This window comes from Hippopotamus amphibius, chromosome X, assembly GCF_030028045.1.
Source record: "Hippopotamus amphibius kiboko isolate mHipAmp2 chromosome X, mHipAmp2.hap2, whole genome shotgun sequence".
In the NCBI taxonomy this organism is placed as follows: Eukaryota; Metazoa; Chordata; class Mammalia; order Artiodactyla; family Hippopotamidae; genus Hippopotamus; species Hippopotamus amphibius.
Window position 1 is genome coordinate 35,727,195 of NC_080203.1, and position 27,464 is coordinate 35,754,658.

Genomic DNA, 27,464 nt, shown 5'->3' on the forward strand with positions numbered 1-27,464 from the left:
GGCAGAAAATATCTTACTGTGTTTATGTGTATAGATGAGCAGAGCAAGAATTTAAAGTGTATATTTACTGTTAACCCGGAAAAAAGATTTCACCGAATTTGTTCAATTTTGGTGTGGTTGAAATATAACCACTGTCATGTGCATCATTCTGGTCTCCTGCAAATGCCACCTGAGATGAAGGTCAACACTTCCTTACGTGCAAAAGAAAAAGAGAGAGAGAGAGGGAGGGAGAGAGAGAGAGAGAGAGGGAGGGAGAGAAAGAGAGAGAGGGAAGGAGAGAGGGAGGGAGGAAGGAAGGAAGGGGGAAAAATCAACATTTTTGCATCAAACAATCAAAATAAGTTAATCTCAATCTATTATAAACAGTAAATATAGAACCCTAAATCTCACCATTGTAAGCATGATTGTAAAGTACAGGATTGCAAAGCTATATATAAAAACACCCTTTTCAAACAGCAATATTTACATTAGTTATGACCGACAGAAGAATTATAGAACAATTTCCTACATTTACAGCTTTACTGTAGGAAAAGACTATGCTGCTCTTTCTTACACACTACTAATCCTTTCACTAACCACGTTGGAGGGATTAACTGGTAGCTCCAAATTCTCAACTTGCATCTCTATACCGGGCTCCTTGTCATCAGCTTTCTTAATCACCGGTTCATTGGTGTGCCGGTAAATGTTAACATTAAGCTCCCTCCCAGACAAAGCAGTGGCAGCAACTCTCGGGATTTGTCTGATCGGAGGCTTTTTATCTGCCTTATAATTGCAGCGCAAATAGTTGGAGAAAGCCCTTCGGTAAACTTTGTTGAAAAGAGTGTACACCAGAGGATTAATTCCTGAACAAACATAGCCAATCCAAACGAACACATTCAGAAGCTTTTCCATGAGCTTTTGATTACAAGCCTTCCCACAAAGAACCGACAGAATATTAGTAATAAAAAAAGGGCACCACATGATCAGAAACACAAAGAAGACAATGCCAAGGACTTTCGAGGCTTTCCGTTCATTGTTGATAGCTTGCATGGTGCCCCTAGGCCGTCTTTCTTTCTTCTTCCTTCGGCGTGGGTTCAAATCTTGGTTAGGGTTTGCAGAGTTCTCTTCATCGGTGCTCCTCTTGCAGCACTTCAGGAAATCCAGGCTTATCCCGGGCGGTTCCTCGGTGTGGCCGTGCAGTAACATCAGAGCTTGTCTGCGAAGGACGTGGATCGTGAGACAGTAAGTAATCACCATGATGGTCAGGGGTATGAAGAAAGCTACGAAGGACCCAATGAGAACGAAATTTGGGTCATTCAGCACGCAGGTGGTGTTGTTGACAAACACCTTGTCTTCATCCCTCAGTCCAATCACTGGGATAGGAACTGATACACCTACAGGAACAGAAAAGAAGGTAGGACATTGTCACAGCATATTGAAGAGTCGAACAGATTTGTACAGTGGGACACATTTAATTGCATTTCACTGAAGAAAATTTAGATCTGGTATTTGTTGAAAGCTATTCACAGCATAAATTAGTAGTCACATGAAAGAGAAGCAGTATGATATCAGAAAAAGACAGCTTTTTTCAAGTTAGGAATGCCTTCTTGGCAAATTTCCCATAGAAGATGCGGAATTACCATTATTGAGATAATTATAGCTGTGGTTGTGCGTAAGAGTGGATTGTGTCTTTTTTGTTTTATCTCCAGTTCCTAGAACTGTCCTTGGCTCATAGAAGGCACTCAATAAATATTTGTTGAATGAATGAATAAATTTGCATCTGTACTCAATGACATCAATAAATTCAATTGTTCATTTTTAAGCATCTTCTGAATGCAATAAAAATGATGTGTATACCACCCACAAGAATAATTATAGCATATCAGGGTTGGCTGAGTGAGTCTGAGATGAGTTTTTAGTTGGGGACATCCTTTTCTGAGGAAAGCGGTCAAGAGGAACTTCTGTGTGTGAGTCCTTTGGAGACAGGGCCTGGGAGCTCTGGGGTTATTGGAGATGGAGAGGCTAGTATGGCCCTCCAAAAGAAATTAGATCTGACCACAGTGCAGACATAATCTCTATGCAGAAACTGAAAGGACTGTCTTTTTTTTTTTAGATGCTTCTGTTAATTAATTAATTAATTCTAATTTTTATCGGAGTATGGTTGCTTTACAATGTTGTGTTAGCCTCCATTGCACAACAAAATGAATCAGCCATACTGTATGGTACAGGGAACTCTACCTAATGCACTGTGGTAACCTAGAAAGGACTGTCTTTTTAGTAAGCATTTTCCTGAGACTGTGCTTAAGCAGGGTCAACAGACAGAGAGAAATGGAGTTGGGAGAGATACAGTCCTCCCATTTCTGTGTGGAGTTTTGAACTCTTTTCTTTTTAAGAACAATGAGAGGTAGTAATCTAGGTAAGCACTTCCATTAATAAAGAAGCTGACAGGCAGAAAATATCCACAAGAAGGTGGGAGCAGAAGATGACCTTATGCCTGAGGATAAATAAACCTAGAAATTTTTAGAAATCATTATGGTAGCTCTCAAAGAGGTCCTACATCAATAAGTAGGGATAACTTGCAAGTGAAATTCAAATGTTAATGTCAATTTATTCTGTCTTGTGTCCACAGGAATTTGAAGGCTCGGGAAATTCAGATTGCACTTTTAGGGTTCTATCAGAGATTATTATGAGGAATCCTGGGCTGGTAGATGTCTGCACTATGAAGTGTGAGAGGGGACAGAAGCGCACTCTCAAAGATCATTGCTGGCTTTAGGGAACACGCAGGAGACAGTGACAAATCTGAAAATGAAAGTCCCTATATATTGCCTTTTTTTTTTTTGGCCACACAGCACAGCTTGTGGGATCTCAGTTTCCCCAGCAGGGATTGACCCCCATATCCCAATCACTAGGCCACCAGGGAACTCCCTTACAGGTTGTCTTAACACACTGTCAGGTATAGAGTGTTTGGCTGGATGATCAAGAGGGAAATGAATGGTAAATGTTTCTCTGCTAAGAGCTCGCTGAGGATGTTGATTGGTAATTTATTTCTAGGAAAACATGAGGAAGAAAGAGTCTTTGGAAAGTGATCTTTAAGCTTTCTAACTCAGACCCTGAATTTCTTTTTTTTTTTTTTTTTTGACCCCGAATTTCTTAAATGACTATTTTTTGTTTGTTTTTTCTAGAGAAAGAGACCAAGTGATGATATGAGAAGCAGTGACAGGTGTGACAAGACTTCTTGGGGTACTGGTACATGCCTGCAACCCTGAACCTGGGCATGCCAGTCAAGAAAGTAAAAACGGCAGCGGAGACACTGCAAGCAGAACGTGTCCTCAGGTAATACAGTACAGGATCCTGGTGAAGAGACGTTTGAACTCTGAATGGGAAGAATGGCAAGTATCAGAAGGTAATATTCACCCAGTTTGATGAACCACACAGGTTACATTTCTTAAGAGTTATACAATGATAGGTAAGACTGTTGCTGGCTTGTATTGTTCGAATCTTTATTCCAAAAGTCATAAATATGAGGGAATATCTAGAAAGTGTAGATCTAGCTTGCCTGGAAGAAGTCAGTATTGGCTTATCCTTCATGAAATGTTTTGGTGAGGCTTAGGCTGCAAGAAGTTTTCTGGAGTTAAGGAAGTTAATATGAGATTAAGAAAAGCAGGAAGGGTTTCTTAAAAACAAATAATTTATAAGAGAAAAAATTAGAGAGAGAACATAAGATTAAGAGAGACTTAAAAGATCTATCAAGCAAGTATAATATATGGACCTTCTTGGGATCTTGATGTGAACAAATAAGTTTAAAAAAATATTCATGACATAGGTGGAAGTCATGAACAATGATTGGCCTTTTGATGATATTAAATAATTTTTGTTCATTAATTTTTTTATAAATTTATTTATTTATTTATTTAATTTATCTATTGGCTGTGCTGGGGCTTCGTTGCTGCACACGGGCTTTCTCTAGTTGCTGAGAGTGGGGGCTACTCTTCATTGTGGTGCGCGGGCTCCTCATTGTAGTGGCTTCTCTTGTTGTGGAGCATGGGCCCTAGGTGCGTGGGCTTCAATAGTTGTAGCACATGGGCTCAGTAGTTGTGGCTCACGGGCTTAGTTGCTCCGTGGCATGTGGAATCTTCCCAGGGCAGGGCTCGAACCTGTGTCCCCTGCATTGGCAGGAGGATTCTTTACCACTGCGCCACCTAGGAAGTCCTGTTCATTAATTTTCAAAAGTGATGTTGATATTGTGGTTATGTAGAAAAAATCTTATATTTTTAGATATATGTACTGAAGTATTTATGGATAAAGTATTATGATTCTGAGGTTTATTTCAAAATAACATGGGAGAGAGAAGTGGATGGAAGTATGGATGAAACAAGGCAGTCCATAAATTGATAAATCTTGGAGCTTGATAAAGAGTACATGGGTCTTTATTATATAATCGTATCTAATTTTACAATCTTTGAAAGTGTCTATAACAAAAGTTTAATATTTTAAAAATTGAAGAAATTAAAAGAAGACATAGAGGTACTTTCTGAAACAGAAAGAAATGTCTGTTAGACCTCAGATCATAAAAGTCTCTTAAGATGTACTACCACTGCTAACTTTGGAAGTGATTACTTCTAGAACAAAAGTCTTGGCCTCCTGAGAGGAACCACTCACCATTTTGATATAAATGTAGAGAAGAAAGCCATTTTCTGACAAAATGTTGGTAGAAAACTATGTTATACTTTCTCAGGATCCTATAGCAAGATCAGAGGAGGGGTATAATGGAATTGGCTCCCCTTCCAAACTGCCCTTCTCCCCTGCCCTCCAGCAATGTGGGAAACAGAGCCTGAGGCTAGAAACTTCATCTAGGGAGTTTGCATTCATTCTGGAGGAATCCTGACAAGGGCAGACATATCTATACTCAGGAAACTCGTGCTGGAGTGGACATTCAGTTCGCTAAGGAAATGCTGCACAATATTTTAGGTATTCCTAGATACCTGAAGTTTCTAGGGAAGGCCTTACACACTGATCATAAGATCAGTGGAAGTCAGCATTACTCAGAGCCCAGCTCTGAATTGGTATTAGCTTGTTTTTGTTAAAAGATTTATTCATTTTCCTAAGGGATCCTTGGGCCTAAAAGTAGGCCTTGTGGAGAGACAAGAGAGAGTAGCAGAATGATCCCAGATGTGCTAGAATTGTTATTGGCTATGTGAGGCCAATTTTATCCCTGGTATCTATGTGTATAATTTTATGTACACTGAACAAAGAGTGATTCTAAAACTGCCTTTTCTTGAGTCTATCTTATGTGCCAGACATTGAGCCATGCATATTACTGACATTAAAGATGTAAAATGTATAATCTCACTTTGGTTAAAACCCCTAAAATACAGACATTATTTGGTGAAAGAGCTTAACCATTTTACCAAATCTATATCATCACTAATTTTATTCATTTTTGTTTTTTTAGAAACTGTGAACACAGTCAGCAAAACAAGAAACTCAAGTTCTTTTGACAGTATCTGGAAATTATATATAAATAATAGCAACTAAAGCAGCATTAATAACAGTACCTATTGTACAGATTATCTTAATCAATACTTTAAAAAAAATTAAAAGTATATGTAAGCAGTTCTCAAAGTGTGGTTCAAGGACTGTGGGGAGCCTCTGAGACTCTTTTAGAAAGTTTACCATGTTTCCCTTTTCCAGCTATTTATTTTTAAAACTGCATTTTCTTTATAAACTTCAGCCCAAATAACACACCACAACAGGTTGAATGCAGATACATAAATGAGAATCCAACTATCTTTCCATAAAACTAAATACTAAAGAGATTTTAAAACTGTAAAACAATGCCTGTCTTCTCTCTTAATTATTTTTGGAACATATAGTTAATTTTTATAAAAAATATGTTATTTGTGTTAACATTAAATGGGTTCATTATTATTTAAAATGAAATGATTCATAAATATTTTAAACATTTCTCAGTTTTAATTCCTAATATAATAAATATCAACAAATATAATCCATGTACACAAAAGGTCTTTGAGGTCTTCAATTATTTTGAAAAGTGTAAATAGGTCCTGACACCAAAGAGTTTGAGAGATGCTGTTCTAGGTTAATGGATGAAGTTATTTAAGCCCTGGAGAGTTAAATTCAGCAAATGTATAAAGCCTTTCTTAGTATTTTAAATTTGTCAACTAGTAGAAATTCAGGTGACGTGATGTCAGGAAAACATAAACAACATCAATAAGAGCAACTAAATATTTTAAATGCATTATCTCATTCATTGTCATAAAAATTATGAAAGTCACATGTTATTTGGTGAAGTTACTTTCAGAAAAGTTAAATTAGTTTAGCAAGTATAATGGAGCAGTCTTCGATATTTTTAAATCTTTGATTTGACCAAGGAGAAAAAGTGAAAATGAACTGCCATAGAAAATACCAGGTGTAAATAACAACAATTGCAATAATAATAACTACTTTTTACTGAGCGCTTTTTATTTGTCACACACTGAGTCATGTGTTTTATAATTATATACTTTCATATACTATTTAATCCAGAAAAAACATAAAAAGAAGGAATTATTAACTAGAATTACTTAATCTTTCAGAAATTAACTTCAATAGGTCTATATCATCTTTAGAATTTTATAAACAACAAAGATGTTATAATTAACGTTCTGCTGAAAATATCAGGTAATACTTCAACCAATAAATAGTCAAATATTTTGCATGCATTATCTCATCTAGTTCTCAGAAAACTGTGTAAAAGAGATTACTATTTATTAAGGTTACTTAAACTCAGAAAAAAATACTTTCAATAAACTTGGAGTCAGCATTTTAGGAACATTGAATTCAGTAACAGTTATAGTTCAAGTTTTTATTGAAAATATGTTACTATGACTACTAACTATCAGTTACTAAGTGCTTATTAACATTGGTACTGTATCTGCAGTGCATACTTTACATGCATTATCTTATTCTAGCCTCATAAAAGCCACAAAATAACTTGGTGCAGTTATTTTACTTCAGATAAGGCAAGTAAGTTTGGAGAATGTATAAAGATATTCGCATTATTTCTTAAAGCCTTGAATTCAAGCAACACAGATCAATTCTCTTCAAACAATAAGATAATAATACCATGTGCCAATGATTCTTAGATGTACATGTCTTTTAGATTTTAAAGTCTTCGAAAGTGTGATGTGTCTTACAGTTGATAGTATCTTACAATCAGTGTTGGCCAGACAGCAGTCATTACATAGTTTTCATTGTCAGTGTATGTATGAGCCTGGTCTGATAAACTTCTTTTGACATCTTCTGGTAAGATCAAAATTACCAGCAGCAAAATTTGCAAAATGGATATCAGCAGCATGGTAATAGTTCACTGTGAATGAAAAATTACGTCATAACTGGCAAAAAGAGGGAGTGTTCTGAAGAAGGCATCCTCAACAGCATCAAATGCCACAGAAGGGTCTAGAATTTGGAACATTCCCTCTGTCTTTGAAAATGAGGAGGTCACTGGTGATTACAGAGAGAACAATTATAGTGGAGTAGTGAAAACAGGAAGCAGATTGCCAAGAGATGAATAATAAATGGTAATAAGATAGAGGAGACACAGATCATGAAATACATTTCCTGGAACAGATTGGCCAACATCAAAATGAAAACAGATTAAGGGAACTTTTTACTAAACTGCAAGGCTATCTCCTAGGTATCTATTTTCATAAGTTTTTCATGGAGAGGTAGTTTTTCAAGGACACCTAGGAGGATCACACAATGTCAAGCTGGAAGGAGCGGTCCCTTGCCTCATAGAGTAATAAGTGTGTCCCTTGAACATGAGAACTGACAGCAGAAGATGAAGGAACTATTTTCAGAGAAGAACACAGAAGACAAAACAAACACTGAGCAGTACTGCCTCAGTTCTCAGGTGATAAAGTGACTGAGAGTTGGAGAAACATTTTGCATACTTTGGCAGATAAATAAGTATGGTGTTGATGCAGTGGGAATTTTAAGAACATCAGAATCAGGTTGAGAGTCAACTTTGAACTTAAGGAGTTTTTTGCTTTTGGATGAGTAGGAACCTAGGCATGCATGCATGAAAGATATTTAGCAAGGAAAAGACTTTAAACGATTTTGAGGGAAGTGGGAACTAAAAGGAAAAGATTCTTTGTAAGCAGGAAAGCATGAGAAGACAGTTCATGAGATGACAAGAGGAATGCCCAGGGTTCATAAGATAAACTTGGGTGAGAGTTTGTGGTGAGCTGAGTGTTACAAAGAAATAACAGGGTCTTCCTAGGTGGCGCAGTGGTTAAGAATCCGCCTGCCAATGCAGGGGACACGGGTTCGATACCTGCTCCAGGAAGATCCCACATACCGCGGAGCAACTAAGCCCGTGCACCGCAACTACTGAGCCTGCGCTTTAGAGCCCATGAGCCACAACTATTGAGCGCATGTGCTGCAACTACTGAAGCCCACGTGCCTAGAGCCTGTGCTCCACAACAAGAGAAGCCATGGCAATGAGAAGCCCCCGCACCACAACGAAGAGTAGCCCCCCCACTCACCGCAACCAAAGAAAGCCCGCACACAGCAAAAAGGACAAAACACAGCCAATAAAATAAATAAATAAGTAAATTTATAAAAAAAAGAAAGAAATAACAAACAGCAAATGGAGTCATCTGCTTCCATGACAGCAAATCAAGACTTAATAGCAGTCTCAATTTCTGCCAGTAATGTGACTTTTAAGCAATCTGAAATTTCCTGATCAGCACTAGTGAGGTAATCTGCATAATAAGACCCCTTCCATTACCTTTCCCCTTAAAAGAAGATGATCTGACCTGAATTCTTTTCTTTTGCTAATAACTTCCTTGCCCCACTCTCCTTCTGCCTATAAAAACCTTCCATTTTGTCTAGTCCCTTGGAATACTTATCTGTTCACTAGATTGGATGCTACCCAATTCATGAATTGTTGAATAAAGCCAATTAGATCTTTAAATTTACTCAGTTGAGGGACTTCCCTGGTAGCACAGTGGTTAAGAATCCGCCTGCTAATGCAGGGGACATGGGTTCGAGCCCTGGTCCAGGAAGATCCCACACATGAGCCACAACTACTGAGCTTGTGTGCCACGACTACAGAAACCTGCATGCCTAGAGCCTGTGCTCCACAACAAGAGAAGCCATCACAATGAGAAGCCCGTGCACAACAACTAGAGAAAGCCCATGTACAGCAACGAAGACCCAATGCAGCCAATAAATAAATAAATTTATAAAAAAAAATTACTCAGTTGAATTTTGTTTCTTTAACAGTCAGGGAGGTCCTAGGGAGGCCCAAATATAATATGCCTGAGGGCATGAGGAAGTAAATTTTGAGGTAACATCAAAATATGGTAACATTACTACTGATGGGTAGCAGAATATGCCACCCCAAAATATGCCTCTTTGGCATAAGGATTATTGTGAGTTGATTATTTTGAGAAGTAACAGGCACAAGAGAAGCTCTGGAAATAGCCTAAGAGAAATTTGCATTTACAAAGGAAATCTCCATTTGTAAACATCTCCCTCTCAGTACTGGGAAGAGAATGATGAGTAAATCACAAGAGAATCTTATCAATGGAGAAGAAGCCAACTTAATTCTGCATAACAAACCTAACCCTTGTTTATCTAGCTTTTTCTGGTCACCTCTCCTAACTGATTCCCCCCACCCCACATCTTTATGAAGATGGCATTTAGGGTGATGGCTTGTGCTATCTAAGGGAGTTACTTAGTTTTTCTGGGTATCTCCCATAATATACATGTTAATAAACTTGTTTTCTCTTGTTAAACTATGTTTTATTATAGGAGTCTAAGCCAAAAACTCACAAGGGTAGAGGGAAAATGATTTTTCCTCCCCTACATTACTCACAAGCTAATGAATTTTGAGGGAACTAAGATTATATTTAAGGTGCAATAATATGCTTACACATTAAAGGTGAAAGCCAGTAGAATGGAACAGCTTAAAGATACAGAAAAGAGGGTTAAGATGATAGATAAAGGTCCCTGAGGAGGCAAAGTCAGAAACAGTTGGAAAAATTACACTAGGACTAAAGAATGGTTGTTCCTTTCTGTTAGAAGAGATAGTGGTATGAATGGGTGGCAGAAATTATCAGGTCCTATACAAAAAGGTAGAAGAGAGATGAGAAGAAAGTGTTAGGTGACAAAAGAACAGAGTTATTAACTGGATGCACAAAGTGATTTAAACGGATATCTGTTGATTCCACAAGGCAGTGAGAAATAAGGAGAGTAAATGAAGACAGATGAGTGTGGATAGTCAGCTTTCTTAAAGATAAAATCAGACAGTTGAACACCCTTATATGCTATTGGAAAAATATTCAGGAGAGGGAGTTGAAGATGCGGGAGAAAAAGACATTGAGTAAGGGAGCCAGATCCTGAGAACTTGAAAAAAAAATGTACTCATGGGTCCCAGGCAGAAAGTCAAGACTTGGGTAGAGGGTGGCCTCAATTCTCTTGCAAGAGGTTAAAAAAAGATTATTATACAAGGGAAAGTAGAGTCTAAATCAAGGGAAGAGTACAGAAGACTGGGGGAGTAGACAGATCTTTTTGAGCTATTTAGACATTCCATTTTATAAGATATGGTGATTGATAGGGTGTGGTATGTGAGGGATAGGCAAGAGTCAATAAGTAATTGTAAATTTCTGTTTTGTGTCATTAGGTAGATGGGGATGCCATTAAGGACAAGAACATAGATGAAGCAGCAGGACTTTGGCAGGAAAGGTAATGGACTCAGTTTGGATTGTGTAAAGTTAGAGGTGCTTATGAGTACCAATATGGCATTCTCTGTGAATGTAGGTGTTTAAAATTCAGGAGAGAGGTGTGGGTTGGGGACAGGATTTTTCTTATAAGGGGAAATTTCAAGGTCCTGATCTTTTAGGGAGAACTTTAGGGAAAAAAGAATCATATAAGAATCTAGAGAAAGGGTTACAAACCTTTTTCTACCTAAGGATACCTTCTTGGAATAATGTTTTGAATGTATAAAATAACATGCAGGAGATTGCAAAGGAAATAAATTATTTTGATATTCTGCTATCAAAATATTAAAGATAAAATTTAGAAACAGTAATATATGTGCATTTTAACTAACACATTAAATAACAAAATCTAGTAATGGTCTAATAGCTCCTGAAATTTGAAATAGTCATGAGCATCTATAATATGGCAAGATATCTGCCACAACTGAATATGATTTTCAAGTATTTGTAATGCCTATTGGTGATATGGATGTAGATACTGCAAATTACTATTTTAGTTTATTGCCTACATTTGTAATTGAAGTAAACCCCAAATTTCAGTTTTAAGTTAGTTAAAATAAAAATGCAGGGAGGGAGTGGACAACATGGTGAAGTAGAAAGACCCTGAGTTCACCTTCTCTCATAGGTATACCAAAGTTACAACTATTTGCAGAACAACCATCAATGAGAACAACCTGAAGACTGGTAGTAAAGATCTTTTACAACTAAAGATATAAAGAAGGAACCAAAATGAGACAGGTTGGAGGGGTAGAGACACAATATAGTCAAGACCCATATCCCTGGGTAGGTGACCCACAAATGAGAGGATAATTAGAATTGCAGAGGTTCTCCCCAAGGAATGAGGGGTCATGACCCACATTGGGCTCCCAGCCCAGGGGGCTGGCACCAGGAAGACAAGCCCCTAGAATGTTTGGCTTTGAAGGCCAGTGGGTCTTACTTTTGGGGAAGTTGAGGGCTGTAGGAAAAAGAGGCCCCACTCTTAGAGGGCACACACAAAGTCTTACAAGCTCTGAGATCCAGGACAGAAGCAGTAATTTGAAAGGAGCCTGGGTCATAACCACTTGCTATTTTAGCCTTCTGGAGAGGCAGGAGAAAACTGTGACCCACCCTGGGGACATACATGCTGGCAGCAGACATTTTGGGGAGCTCATTCTACCTTGAGGACACTGGTGCAGGCAAGTGTCAATTTTAGCACCAGAGGGTTTAGGACCCAGCCCTGCCCACCAGTAGGCTAGCATTAGCCCAAGGACCCCCTGGGCTGTGAAGCCAGACATGACAGGACACAGCCCTGTGCACTAGCAGTCAGCAATCTTCACACTAGGCAGGGCCCAGCAACTAATCAGACTGGGGGCCAGCCATACCTACCAGCATGCCTACAGCCCACCACAAAAGAAGGATCCATGCAGCTCACATAGAGGGCATCACTAGAGCATGTAGCTCTGGTGACCAGAGGGCAGTGCACTGCTGAAAGTCATAGAAAGTCTCCTACATAAGGCTGCTTCTCCAAGGTCAGGAAATGTAACCCATCTACCAGATATATAAAATAAAAACAGCAAATTAGGCAAAATGAGGCAGCAGAGAAATATGTCCCTGAGGAGGAACAAGATAAAGTCCCAGAAGAACTAGATGGAGATAAACAATCTATCTGATAAGGATTTCAAGGTAATGATCATGAAGGTGCACAAAGAACTCAGGAGAAGAATGGATAAACACAATGAGAAGTTAGAAATTTTTAAACAAAGAGTTAGAAAATATAAATAAGGACCAAACAAAGCTGAAGAATACAATAACTGAATAAAAAATAAACTAGAAGGAATTAACAGTAGATTAGATGATACAAAGGAACAGATTGGAGAACTGGAAACAGAATAGTGGAAATCACTCAAGCTGAACAGAAATAAATTTTTGTTTTTTAAAAAAATCAGGACAACTTAAGAGACCTCTGGGACAACATCAGGCTTATTAGCAATCCCTTGCATTGTAGGGATCCCAGAAAGAGAAGAGAGAGAGAGAAAGGTGCAGAGAACATGTTTGAAGACATAATAGCTGAAAACTTCTCTAACCTGGGAAAGGAAACCGACATTGAGGTCAGGAATCAGAGTCCCAAACAGGATAGACTCAAAGAGGAACAGCTCAAGACACATTGTAATTAAAATGACAAAAATTAGAGATAAGAAGAGAATCTTAGAAGCACCAAGGGAAAAGCAACAAGTTAAGCACAAGGCTATCAGCTGACTTTTCAGCAGAAACTGCAGGTCAGAAATAGTGGCATGATATATTAAAAGTGATGAAAGGCAAAAACTTACAACCAAGAATACTCTACCTGACAGGCTGTCATTCAGAATTAAAGGAGAGATCAAGAATTTTACAGACAAGCAAAAGCTAAAAGAATTCAGCACCATGAAATCAGTTTTAGAAGAAATATTAAAGGTACTATTCTAATTGGAAAAGAAAGGCCACAACTACACAACTAAAAAAATGAAAATTGCAAAAGGAAAAATCTCATTGCTAAAGACAAATATATAATGAAAGTAGTAGATCAATCACTTAAAAATTAATAGGAAGCTTAAAAGACAAAAGTGGTAAAATCATCTATATCCACAATAAGGAAAGGGAAACATAAAACAAAAGAGTGGCAAAATATGATGTCCAAAACATTAAAAGTGGAGGGGGCATAAAAATTCAGGTTTGTTAAAATGCATTTGAACTTAAGAGATAGCAACTTAAAATAGTCATATATTTATATAGATATATAAAGCTCATAGTAACCACAAACAAAATCTATAATAGAAATACACACAAAAAGAGAAATAAAGCCAAACATAACACTAAAGATAGTTATCAAATCACAAGGGAAGAGAACAAAAGAAGAAGAAATGAATAAAAAAGAACTACAAAACAAGCCCAAAACAGTGAACAAAATGGCAATAAGTACATACCTAACAATAATTACTTAAATGTAAATGAATTAATGTTCCCATCAAAAGACATAGGTGGCTGAACAGATACAAAAACAAGCCCTATCTCTATGCTATCTACAAGAGACTAACTTTGGATCTAAAGACACAGAGAATGAAACTGAGGGCATGGAAAAAGTTATTTCATGCAAATAGAAATGAAAAGAAAGCCAACACAGAAATACTTATAGCACACAAAAAAATAAACTTTAAAATAAAAACTTACAAGAGACAAAGGAGGACATTACATAAGGATCAAGGGATCAATCCAAAAGAAGATATAACAACTGTAAATATATATGCACCCAACATAGGAGCACCTAAATACATGAAGCAAATATTAACAGGATAAAGGGATAAATTGACAGGAACACAATAATAGTCAGGGATTTTAACACTCCACTTACATCAATGGACAGATCATCCAGACTGAAAATCAATAAGGAAACATTGGCCTGAAATGACACATTATACTGGGTGGACCTAATAGGTTTGCATGGAAAATTCTATCCAAAGCAGCAGAATACACATTCTTTTCAACTGCACATGGAACATTCTCCAGGGGAGATCCCATGCTAGGCTACAAAACAAATCTTAGTAAATCGAAGAAGTCTGAAATCATATCAAGCATCACATCACAACACTATGAGATTAGAAATCAACTGCAAGATAAAAATTGCAAAAATCATAAACACATGGAGGCTAAACAATATGCTGCTAAACAACCAATTTCTTTTTCTGAAGAAATCAAAGAGGAGATCAAAAAAAAATAACTGGAGACAACTGAAAATGAAAATGCAATGATCCAAAATCCATGTGATGCAGCAAAAGTAGTTACAGAAGGGAAGTTTATATCGATAAAAGCCTGCCTCAGGAAACCAGAAAATCTCAAATATACAACCAAACCTCATGCTAAATGAACTAGAAATAGAACAAAATGCAAAGTTAGTAGAAGGAAAGAAATAAATATCAGAGCAGAAATAAATAAAATAGATACTAAAAAACCAATAGAAATAATCAATAAAACTAGGAGCTGATTCTTTAAAAAGATAAACAAAATTGATGAACCTTTAGCCAGACTCATCAAGAAAAAAATGAGAGAGGGCTCAAAACTATAAATTCAGAAATGAAAAAGGGAAGTTAAGTCAACATCACAGACCTACAAAGGTCATAAAAGATTACAATGAACAAGTCTATACCAATAAAATGGACAATTGAGAAGAAATGGACAAATTCCCAGAAATGTACAACCTCCCAACACTGAATCAGGAAGAAATAGAAAATATAAACAGAATTTTGAGTAATAAAATTGAGTGAGTAATAGAACAAAATCCCAGGAACAGATTGTGACAAAGGGGAATTCTACCAAGCATTTAGAAAAAAGTTAACATGTATCCTTCTCAAACTATTCCAAAAAATTGAAGAGGAAGGGATGTTTCCAAATTCATTCTAAAAGGCCAGCATTGTCCTGCTGCCAAAACCAGAAAATATATCACAAAAAAAGAAAATTACAGACCAATAGCATTGATGAACATAGATACACAAATCCTTACCAAAATATTAGCAAGCTGAATCCAACAATGCATTAAGAGGATAATAGACCTTTATCAAATGGGATTTATCCTAGGGATGCAAGGATGGTTCAATATTCACACATAAATCAAGTCATACACCACATTAACAAACTGAAGAATAAAAACCATATGATCCTCTCAATGGATGCAGAAAAGTCTTTGACAGAATTCAACATTCATTTATGATAAAAAAAAAAAAAAAAAAACAACCTCTCCAGAAGGTGAGTATAGAGGGAACATAAGTCAACATAATAAAGGTCATATATGGCAAGCCCACATTAACATTATACTCAGTGGTTAAAAGCTGAAAGCATTTCCTCTGAGGTCAGAAACAAAGACAATGATGCCCCACTCTCACCACTTTTGCTCAGAATAGTATTAGAATTCCTAGCCACAGCAATCAGACAAGAAAAAGACATAAAAGGAATCCAAATTGGAAAGGAAAAAGTAAAACTGTCACTGTTTGCAGATGATATGATACTATATATAGATGCATAAAGTTGCCTACAGAAACTACTAGGACTCATCAATGGATTTGGTAAAGTTGTGGGATACAAAATTAATTTAAAGAAATCTGTTGTATTTCTATACACTAACAACAAACTATCAGAAAGAGAAATTAAGGAAACAATCCCATTTATAATAGCATCAAAAAGAATAAAATACTTAGCATTAAGTCTAACTAAGGAGGTAAAAGATCTGTACTTGAAAACTATAAGACACTGATGAAAGAAACTGAAGATGATACAAACAGATGGAAATATATACCATGTTTATGAATTGGAAGAATTAATATTGTTAAAATGACCATACTACCCAAGGCAATCTTCAGTGCAATCCCTATCAAAATACCAAATGGCATTTTCCACAGAACTAGAACAAATAATTTTAAAACTTGTATGGAAACACAAAAGACCCTAAATAGCCAAAACTATTTTGAGAAAAAAGCACAAAGCTGGTGGTATCATGCCCCTTAATTTCTAACTACACTACAAAGCTACAATAATAAAAATAGTATGGTACTAGCTCAAAAACAGACACTTAGGTCAAAGAAAGAGAATAGAGGGACTAGAGACAAATCCACCATTATATGGTCAATTTATCTATGATAGAGGAGGCAAGAATATACAGTGGAGAAAAGAGCCTTTTCAATAAATGGTGTTGGTGAAACTGGACAGCTACATGTAAAAGAAACAAACTGGATTACTTTCACACACCATGTATGAAAATAAACTCAAAATAGGTTGAAGACGTAAATGTAAGACCTGAAACCATAAAACTCCTGGAAGAAAATGTAGGCAGTGTGTTCCTTAACATCTGTCCTAGCAATATTTTTTTTAATAAGTCTCCTCAGGCAAGGCCAACAAAGCAAAATAAACAAATGGAACTACATCAATCTAAAAAGCTTTTGCAGAACAAAGAAAATTATTAACAAAGTGAAAATGCTAGCTACTGAATGGGAGAAAATAAATGATGTAACTAGTAAGGGGTTATCTGCAAAATAAAGAAAGAACTCACACAACTCACATAAAAAAATAAATAATCCATTAAAAAAATTGGCAGAGGACCTGAGTAGACATTTTTCCAAAGAGGATATACAGATGGCCAACAGGTACATCAAAAGATCCTCAACATCACTAATCATTGGGGAAATGCAAATCAAAAGCACAATGAGATATCACCTCACACCTGTCAGAATGGCTATTATCAAAATGACAACAGATAATCATTTTTGGTGAGGATGTGGAGAAAAGGGAACAACTGTGCACTGTTGGTGAGAATGTAAATTGGTGCAGCCACCATGGAAAACAGCATGGAGATTCCTCAAGAAATTTAAAAATAGAACTACTGCACAATCCAACAATTCTACTCCTGGGTATTTATTAAAAAAAGAAAAAACCATCAAGGGCACTAAATTGAAAAGATATATGCACCCCATGTTCATGGCAGTGTTATTTATAATACCCAAGATATGGAAACAACCAAAGTGCCCATCAATAAATGAATGAATAAGAAAGATGTAGTATATACACAATAGAACATTACTTAGCATAAACTAAAAAAATGAAATCTTGCCGTTTGAGAGAACATTGATGGACCTAGAGGGTATTACACCAAGTGAAATAAGTCATACAGAGAAAGACGAATATCATATGACTTCACTAATATGTGGAATCTAAAAAACAAAATGAACAAACATAACAAAACAGAAACAGAGCCACAGATACAGAGGGGAGTAAGGAAGGAGAGTATTGATGAGGGAGATTAAGAGGTACAAACTTCCAGTTATAAAATAAATGAGTCATGGGTATAAAATGTATAGTGTGTGTGTATATAGTCAATAATTAAGTAATATCTTTGTATGGTGACATACTGTAACTAGACTTCTCATGGTGACCAATTTGAAATGTATAGAAACATTGAATCACTATGTTGTGTACCAGGAACTAACATAGTGTTGTAGGTCAATTACACTTCAAAAACAAACTCTTAGAAAAAGAGATGAGATGTGTGGTTACCAGAGGCTGGAGGTGGGAGGAGGGGGAATTGAATGAAGGTAATCAAAAGGTACAAGCTTCCAGTTATAAGACAAATAAATACTATAACTCTGTTGTATGCCATATATGAAAGTTTTTAAGAGGGTAAAGAGTTCTCATCACAAAGAAAAAAATTTTTATTTTTAAAATTTTTTATCTATATGAGATGATGGATATTCACTAAACTTATTTTGGTAATCATTTCATAGTGCATGTAAGTCAAACCATTATGTTGTATACTTTAAATTTATACAGTGCTGTATGTCAATTATATCTCAATAAAACTAGAAGAAAAAAATGCAATTTTTTTTACCTTCAAAATTTACAAACTCCTAGCTATAGTCATGATGCAGTAGCTGGTATCAGAGTCAGATTTAACTCCCTGCCACAGAAAATAAATAAATAAATATAATAAAACTATAAAAACTCATAAGTAAATACTATCATTTTCTAATAATGGTGGAATAGTTTATAGAAGACTAGCTCTCCTGCTGACAACAATTATAAAGTCTGAACAAAATTTAAAACACCCAAAATTTGAAGATACTTGAGAGTGAACAAAAAGCAGGTAGAAACTACAGGGAACTGTGCAATCAGAGAAAAGACAAGCTACAGGGAGGAAGGGGCTTAAAATTTCTATACAAATTTCCCTCACATTCTTGTTTGACACCTGAGTCCTTTATCTGTGACTCTCCAAGGAATGCATGGTGCAAGCAACATTTGAGAGGTTGAAAACATTAAAGAGATCTCAACACTTTTCTATTGCAGAGAGTTGGGAGTTTGCATCACATGAAGTTAGAAAATCTTAGTAAACACCCTGGCCTTTTCATCTATACTCAGAAGGTGCATGCCTTAGGAAAAATCCAGTTTCTTAAGATTAAAGGATTTGCCCTAGCAATAAAAGCAAACTTGGAACCCACCATAAAAAAGCAAAAACAAGGCCTCCGTAAGAGTATGCTTATAAAATTACTAAATATACAAAGAAACAGAAAAATGAGACCCATAATAAAGAAGAAAATAAATTAATAGAAATAGATCCACACATGACCCAGATCTTGAAATTAATGGACAAGAGATTTAATGATGATAAATATATCAAATAATCTACTAGAAAAGGTAAGCATATGGTTGTAGAGGTGGGATTTTCAGAATAGATGTGGAAACTAAAGAAAAGAGGAAATCCTGTAAAACTGAAAAAATTTATTACTTAAAATTAAGAAAAATCATTGGATGGGATCAATAGAAGTAATGATCAATGCACTTGAAGAAGGTCAATACATATCATTCAAATTTAAGCAAAAACGATGAAACAGATTTTTTAAAAATTGGACGTAATTTTTTCAGCCGTGACAGAGTTCTTGGCATCTGATTTGCCATCCTTCCAAAAACAATGATAAACCTGGACAGAACAATGAGACAATTCTTTTGAGGCATTTGGCAATATTTGGTGTAGAATTTTGCTTTTTAAGAGAAGGGAAACACTTGAAATAAGTCCTTTATTCACCCTTACCCTTCTCTATCTGGAGACAATTTCTTGACTGTGACACAAGGAAGTGGAGCCCCAAAGGGACTGGCTCTCCTGCTGAACTAAGGAGGCACAGATCAGAGTTCAGGGCTGCCAAAGCACCTGGGACTTCCTGGGAAAGGTATAAGAGAAGAGGGAACCATGCAGAGGAGGAGACCAAGTAGTATTTGTGAGCATACCCTCCAGGAATTTGATTGAGGGCTAGGTTGTACATCTGCAGACAAGACTCTATAAGGCCTAGTGGACAGTGGTAGCTATGGGGACAAGAAGAGAACAAAGATACTAGAAGTTACATAGTCCTAGAAGTTAGAGTCTGGCCCAGACAGAAAGAAGAGACCACATTAACACATCATTAACATCTTGAGGATTTAGTTGAAACAAAAAAACAACCATGCCTAGCAGTAAGAATCATAGCCTTAAAAGATGCACCATAACAAAGCCTAAAACTGAACCACAGCAGGATCAAGAAGAACAAACAATAAATTAATAGCATGCCAGCCCCAAATTGAACACTCTTTAAAAGAAACAACACATTCATCCAGACTCTTTGCAGCTTACCATTTACAATGCCATGCACACAATTACAAATAAAAAGGATAGGCTAAGAAATACGAAATAAAGATATTAATCACACAAAAAAAAGTCAATGAAAAAAGACTACCTGTACCACCTAATGTTGGAATGATCAGATAAGGAATTTATAGCAACTGTTATTAAGATGTTCAAGGACTTAACAGCAAATGTGGTCCTAATGAGTTAAGGGATGCTAACTCTCAGCAGATAAATGTAAATTGTAAAATAAATGGGATGGAAATTTTGGAATTACAAGATGAAATATTTGAATGAAAAATGAACTGGAGAAGTTTAACAGACAAATAGAGATGGCAGAAGGAAGGAATCATGAACTTGAAGATATTCACACAAATTAATGAAAAGAACAAAAAGAAAAAAAATTAGAGTTTCAGTGACCTGTGGGACGATATAAAGCACTTTAACACACATGTAAATTGGAGTCTTGGAAGAAGAGGATAAGTAATGGGGCAGGAAAATATTTGAAGAAATAATGGTAAAAACTTCTCAAATTTGATGAAAAGTATTAACATATAGATCTATGAAGCTCAACAAATGTCTTCTAGAATAATCCCCAAAGAAACAAAACATAAGAATATTATAATCAAAGTACTTATAAACTATAAATAAATATAAAAGGTAGCCAGAGGAAAATGACACATTTCAAAGAGAGGGTTAATATGGGAAATATCCAAGGACTTTCACTTCAGATTCCATGGAGCACAGAAGACAATAAAACTTTCTTTTAAGAGAATAAATATAAACAAAACAAACTCACAGCTCTCAACCCAGAATTTTATGTTCATTGAAGAGATCCTTCAAAAGTAAGGATAAAATTAAGGCATTTTCCAGATAAACTAAAGCTGGAAGTATGTGTTGCTAATAGATCTTCATTAAAAGAAATACTAAAGGAAGATCTTTAGAGGTTGATGGAAAAGATACCAGGTGGAAATTCAGATCTACAAAAGGAAAGAGGAACAAGTGAAATGGTAAACATGTATGTAAATATGAAACATTACCTTTTGTTTTATCCTAATTTCTTAGAATGTATAAATGAAGTTTTGAAGCAAAAATAATTTAAATTTAAGGTTATGTCAATAATATATGTAGAAATAGCATACATGAAAACAAGAACCAAAAGGCTTGGTAAATGAAATTATACTATTTTGTTTCTTACATTTCTGAAGTCTGAGGTGGGAAAGTGGTACATTATTGAATTTAGGAATGGTTATGAGCTAAGAAAACATGTGGTAATTCCTAGATCAACCTAGATCAACTAAATATAATTTAAAAGATGTATGGCTACAATAACAATAAAGGAACTGAAATGTAATGCTAATATATTTGGTAAACAGAACAGAAGGCAAGAAAAGAGGAACAGAGGAACAAAAATCAAATGAAACAAATAGAAAGCAAAGAACAAGATGTCAGACTTAAATCCAGTCATATCAATAATTACATAAAATGTAATTGGACTAAATACTCTAGTTAGAAAATAATACTTCTTATAGTAGGATGAAAAAGCAAGACTATCGTTGTCTAAAAGAGATGAACTTTAAATATGAAGACACATACAGGCATACCTTGCTAAATTTACTTATTTATGTTAGTAGTTTTCTTTTTAGTATAATAGATTCCTTAAGAGTTTCCACATAGACAATTGTTATCTTCAAGTTAAAAAATTTTAACTTTTCCCCTAATCTTTGTTATCTTTATTATTTATATTTGCCTTATTTAACTGGCTATGAACTAAGGTGAGTCAAAAGGGAAAGAAATAGAAAATTGAAATTTCTCTTCATCTATCAAAGCAATTGAATTAATATTTAAAACCTTCTCCAAATACAGATGGCTTCATTTATGAATTTTTTCAAACATTTAAGAGAGAAACATCAAATTTACACAAATGGTTTCAGATAGTGGAAAAGGACGAAATACCCCTAACTAATTTTATGAGGCCAGAGTAACCTTGATATGAAAACCTGATGACTTTACCTGATGGGACTTTTATAGAGCAATATCAGAATTCCTCAATAACATGTTAGCAACCTGTAAATCTGTGTATAAACTTTACCCCAATTATTGACTGATCTTTAAATTACACAGGCACAGAAGAAATATTGGAGGAATACACTAAAAAAGAAGGAGCTGGAAGCCAAGAAAACTGAGCAGAGGCATTAGATGCTGCATAACGTGGGGGACACAAGTTTTATAGTTTGAGTCCATAAAGGTAACTGCCTACTATAAGGCAAAAATAATAATCTTCACAAGAGAAAATAAACTCCAGAATATCACAAAGTATAACCATGTCTGGTTTTAAATCAAAAGTTATTAGCTATCCAAAGGAACAGAAAGGTGGGAACCATAATCATTGAAAAGAGAAGTTAATAGAAGTAAACTATATTTATTGGTCACAGATATTGAATTTAGAAGGGGAGGGTAGGATGAACTGGGAGATTAGGATTGACATATATACACTGCTATGTATAAAAGAGATAACTAGTGAGAACCTACTGTATAGCACAGGGAACTCTATTTAATGCTCTGTGGTGACCTAAATGGGAAGGAAATCCAAAAAAGAGGGAAAAAAAAGAAATCAGTTGCATTTCTATACACAAACAACAAAACATCTGAAAAAGAAATAATGAAAACTGTGAGTCACAATAGCTTCAAAAACAAAATACTTAGGAAAAAATTTAATCAAGTAAGTGAAAGATCTGTTCAAAATAAACTATAAGACCTTGATGAAAGAAGTTTAAGAGGACACAAACAAACAGAAAGATGCCCATGTTCATGTATCAGAAGAATTAATATTGTTAAAATGTCCATATAACCAAACCCATTTATAGATTCAATGGGTTTGGTTGTATGGACAACCTATAAAATTCCATTGGCATTTCTCACGTAAATAGAAAAAGCAATCCTAAAATGTGTATGGATCCACAAAAGGCCCTGAATAGCCAAAGAATCATGAGAAAGAAGAACAGAACTGGAGACATCACACTTCAAAATATACTGCAAGGTAATTAAAATGGTATGGTACTGGCATAAATATAGACACATAGACCAATGGAACAGAATTGAAAGCCCCCAAATTAACCCCTATGTATATGGGCAACTAATACTTGATGTGGAGGCAAGAACATTCAATGGGGAAAGGATAGTCTCTTCAACAAATGGTGTTGGAAAAATTGCATAAACACATGCAGAAAAATAAAATTGCACCCCTATCTTATGTCAATCAAAAAATTACCTAGAAATGAATTAAAAACTTAAACATAAGACCTGATACCATAAAACTCTGAGAAGGAAAGGAGGGAGAAGCTCCTTGACATTGGACTGGGCAATAATTTTTTTGATATGACACCAAAAGCACAAACAACAAAAGCTAAAATCAACAACTAGGATTACATCAAACTAAAAATAGATTCTGGTTTATTGTATGTTAACTGTATCTCAATAAAAGTTCTAAAAAAATAGATTCTGCACAGCAAATAAGTAAATAAACAAACAAACAAATAAATAAAATCAGAAAATGAAAAGGCAACCTATGAAATGGGAGAGAATATTTGCAAACAATATATCAGATGGGGGTTAATATTCAAAATATATAAAAAACTCATACAACTGAATTTTATAAAAACAAATGACCCAATAAAAAATGGGCACAAGAACCAAGTAGACATTTTTTTTTAAAAAGACATATAAATGGCCATTAGGTACATGAAAAGATGCTCAGCATTGCTAATCAACAGGAAAATGCAAATCGAAAACCATGATATCACCTCACACTTGTTAGAATGGCTATCATCAAAAAGATAATAGATAATAAGTGTTGGTGAGGATGTGGTGATAAGAGACCCCTTGTACATTGTTGGAGTAAATGTAAATTGGTGCAGCCACTATGGAAAACAGTATGGAGGTTATTCAAATAATTCAAAATAGAACTATCATATGATCCAGCAATTCCGCTTTGGGGTATATATATCCAAAGGAAATGAAAACAGGATTTTAAAGAGATATATTCACTACAGTGTTTTGCTGTATTATTCTCAAAAGCCAAGAAATGAGAACAACTTGTGTGTTCATCAATGGATGAATGGATAAAGAAGTTGTGAGATATATATATATATATCATACGTGCACTTTAAACTTAAACAATTTTATATATCAATAATATTTCAATTAAAAAATTGGACACAAAAATACCAAAATACTAGCACACTGAATCTGGCAACATATAAAGAAATTACATACCATGATCAAGTGGCATTTATCCCAGATATGAAAGGTTGGTTTAACATCAATAGAATAAAAAACAAAAACCACATGATGATCTCAATATATGCATAATAGCATTTGAAAAAAATCCACTGTCCTTTCATGATAAAGGCATTCAACAGACTAGAAATAGAAGCGAATTCCTCAATCTGATGAAGGGCATCTATCACAATCTCACAGGTAACATCTTTCTTAATGGTGAAAGACCATTCCTTTCCCCCTGTGATCAGAAAGAAAACAAGGCTGTCCACTCTGGATGCTTCTATTCGTTGTTGCACTAAAGTTTCTAGAGAAGGCAATGAGTCATGAAGACAAAATAAAAGGCATCTAGATTGGAAAGGAAGAACTTAAAACTATCTCTGCCTGCAGATGGCAAGGTTTTATATATAGAAAATCATAAAGAATAGACTAAAAAATTAGTAGAACTAATAAATGACTTAGGAAGATTGCATAATACAAGATCAATATACAAAATTCAATTATACAAGGGTAAGTCAAAAATTATCCGCACTCTGGCTGTAGAATTTATTTTAATTAACTTTTAGAAAAGACAAATATATTATTTTTTGACATAATCTCCTTGCTTTTCTTTTTTTATATATAAATTTATTTATTTATTTTATTGGCTGTGTTGGGTCTTTTTTTGCTGTGCATGGGCTTTCTTTTAGTTGCAGTGAGTGGGGGCTACTCTTCATTGTGGTGCACGGGCTCCTCATTGCCATGGCTTCCCTTGTTGCGGAGCACGGGCTCTAGGCTTGTGGGCTTCAGTAGTTGCAGCACGTGGGCTCAATAGTTGTGGCGCACGGGCTTAGTTGCTCCGTGGCATGTGGGATCTTCCTGGAGCAGGGCTTGAACCTGTGTCCCCTGCATTGGCAGGTGGATTCTTAACCACTGCGCCACCTAGGAAGCCCTCTCCTTGCTTTTCAATACACTTTGTCCATCCATCAACAAGCTTTCGTATTCCCTCATTAAAAAATGTGTTAGGCTGAGCTGTGAGCCACAAATGTACCGCTGTTTTCACTTCTTCCTCAGAAGTGAATCTTCATCCTCATAGAGCTGTTTTCAGGGGACCAAATGGGTGAAAGTCCATTGGAGCAAGATCAGGACTATAGGGAGGTTGCTTTCACACCTCAAAATGAAGTAATCCGCAACAGACTTAGGTTTCGAAAATTTTGTGCGAGATGGGTACCGAAACAACTCATGGGAAAGCATAAACAGAAGCATTTGGATATCTGCAAACAAAATTTGGACCAATACTCTCAAGAAGGTGAAAGTTTCTTAAAAAGAATCATTACTGGTGACGAGAGATGGATTCATCACTATGGGCCTGAGAGTAAATGGCAGAGTATGGAGTGGAAACATCCTCAATCACCGACCAAGAAAAAGTTCAAAAGTCAACCATCAGCTGGAAAATTGATGCTTACAGTTTTCTGGGATTCTCATGGGCCAGTATTGGAACATTATCAGGAAAAATGTTTAACAATCAATAGTGCTCATTACAGTGAGATGCTTACTGAGGAGCTGAAACCTAAACATCAGATTGAATGCAGAGGACTGCTATCCAAGGGTGTTGTGATCTTTCATGACAATGCATGTCCCAACACTTCTGCCCGCAGTGTTAACACTGTACAGACTTCGTTTTGAGGTGTGAAAGCATCCTCCCTATAGTCCTAATCTTGCTCCATCGGACTTTCACCTGTTTGGTTCCCTGAAAGCAGCCCTATGAGGATGAAGATTCACTTCTGAGGAAGAAGTGAAAACAGCGGTGCATTCGTGGCTCGCAGCTCAGCCTAAAACATATTTTAATGAGGGAATACGAAAGCTTGTTGACAGATGGACCAAGTGTATTGAAATGCAAGGAGATTGTGTCAAAAAATAATGTATTTGTCTTTTCTAAAAGTTAATTAAAATAAATTCTGCAGCCAGAGTGTGGATAACTTTGGACTCACCCTCATATTTCTATACACTAGCAATTAACAATCCAATAAATGAAATTAAGAAAACAATGCAATTTACTTTGCATTTGCAATAGCATTGAAAAGAATAAAGTACTTAGGAATAAATTTAATGAAATCCAAAACTTTTAAATTGAAGAGTACAAAACACTGTTGAAAGTAAAGAATTTAAATGAATGGAAAAAAGCTTATGTCTATGGATCTCAAAATTGTTGAGATGGCAATACTCTCAAAAGAGATCTAAAGAGTCAATGCAGTTCCTTTCAGCATCCCAGCTGATTTCTTTGTATGTAGAAATTGACAAGCCAATTCTAAAATTCACATGGAATTGCAAAGGAAGCAGAATAGTCAAAATAATCTTGAAATGGAACATAATATGAGAACTCACACTTCCTGATTTTAAAACTTACTACAAAATAATGATAATCAAGACCACGTGGTACAGACTTAAGAACAGACATACAAATCACTAGATTAGAATTGAGAGTATACAAGTAGACCTATGTATCTATAATCAACTAATTTTCAACAAAGGTGCCAGGATGATTGCTATGGTTTGAATGATCATGTCCCTTTCAAATTCATATGTTGACATCCTAACCCCCTATTAGGAGGTGGGGCCTTTGGGAAGTGATTAATCATGAAAGCAGAGTGCTCATGAATGAGATTAGTGCCCTATAAAAGAGGTTGGAGAAAGCTCCCTTGCCTTTTTGCCATGTGAGGTTATAGTGAAAAGATGGCCATTTAGGAAGTGGGACTTCACCAGGCACCCAATCCATCAGTGCCATGATCTTGGACTTCCCAGCCTCCAGAACTGTGAGAAATAAATATATTTTGTTTATAAGCCACCCAGTTTATGATATTTTGTTATAGCAGCCTGTAACAACTAAGACAACCATTCAATGTGGGAAATAATAGTCTTTTTAAATGGTGCTGGGATAACTGGATGTCCACATGCAACATTTACAAAAATTAAGTCAAAATGAATCAAGGAACTAAATGTAAGAGGTAAAAATTATACAACTTTTAGAAGAAAACATAGGGATACACCCTTATAATTCTAGATTTAACAATGTTTTATTAAATGTGACACTAAAAGCACAAGCAACAAAAAAATAGATAAATTGAACTTCATCAAAATTAAAAGCTTGGGACTTCCTAGGTGGCACAGTGGTTAAGAATCTGCCTGCCAATGCAGGGGACACAGGTTCAAGCCCTGCTCTGGGAAGATTCCACATGCCACGGAGCAACTAAGCCCGTGCGCCACAACTATTGAGCCTGTGCTCTAGAGCCCATGAGCCA

General features: G+C 35.8%; 1 protein-coding gene across 1 annotated transcript in view; it reads right to left on the minus strand.

The window, feature by feature from the left end:
- Nucleotides 1-549: 549 nt before the first annotated feature.
- HTR2C (5-hydroxytryptamine receptor 2C) overlaps nt 550-27,464 on the minus strand; it is a 126,698-nt gene continuing 99,783 nt past the window's right edge. Inside the window, exon 4 of the mRNA XM_057718361.1 lies at nt 550-1,373. Coding sequence (XP_057574344.1) covers nt 550-1,373 — 824 coding nt within the window. The remainder of the gene's footprint in view (nt 1,374-27,464) is intronic.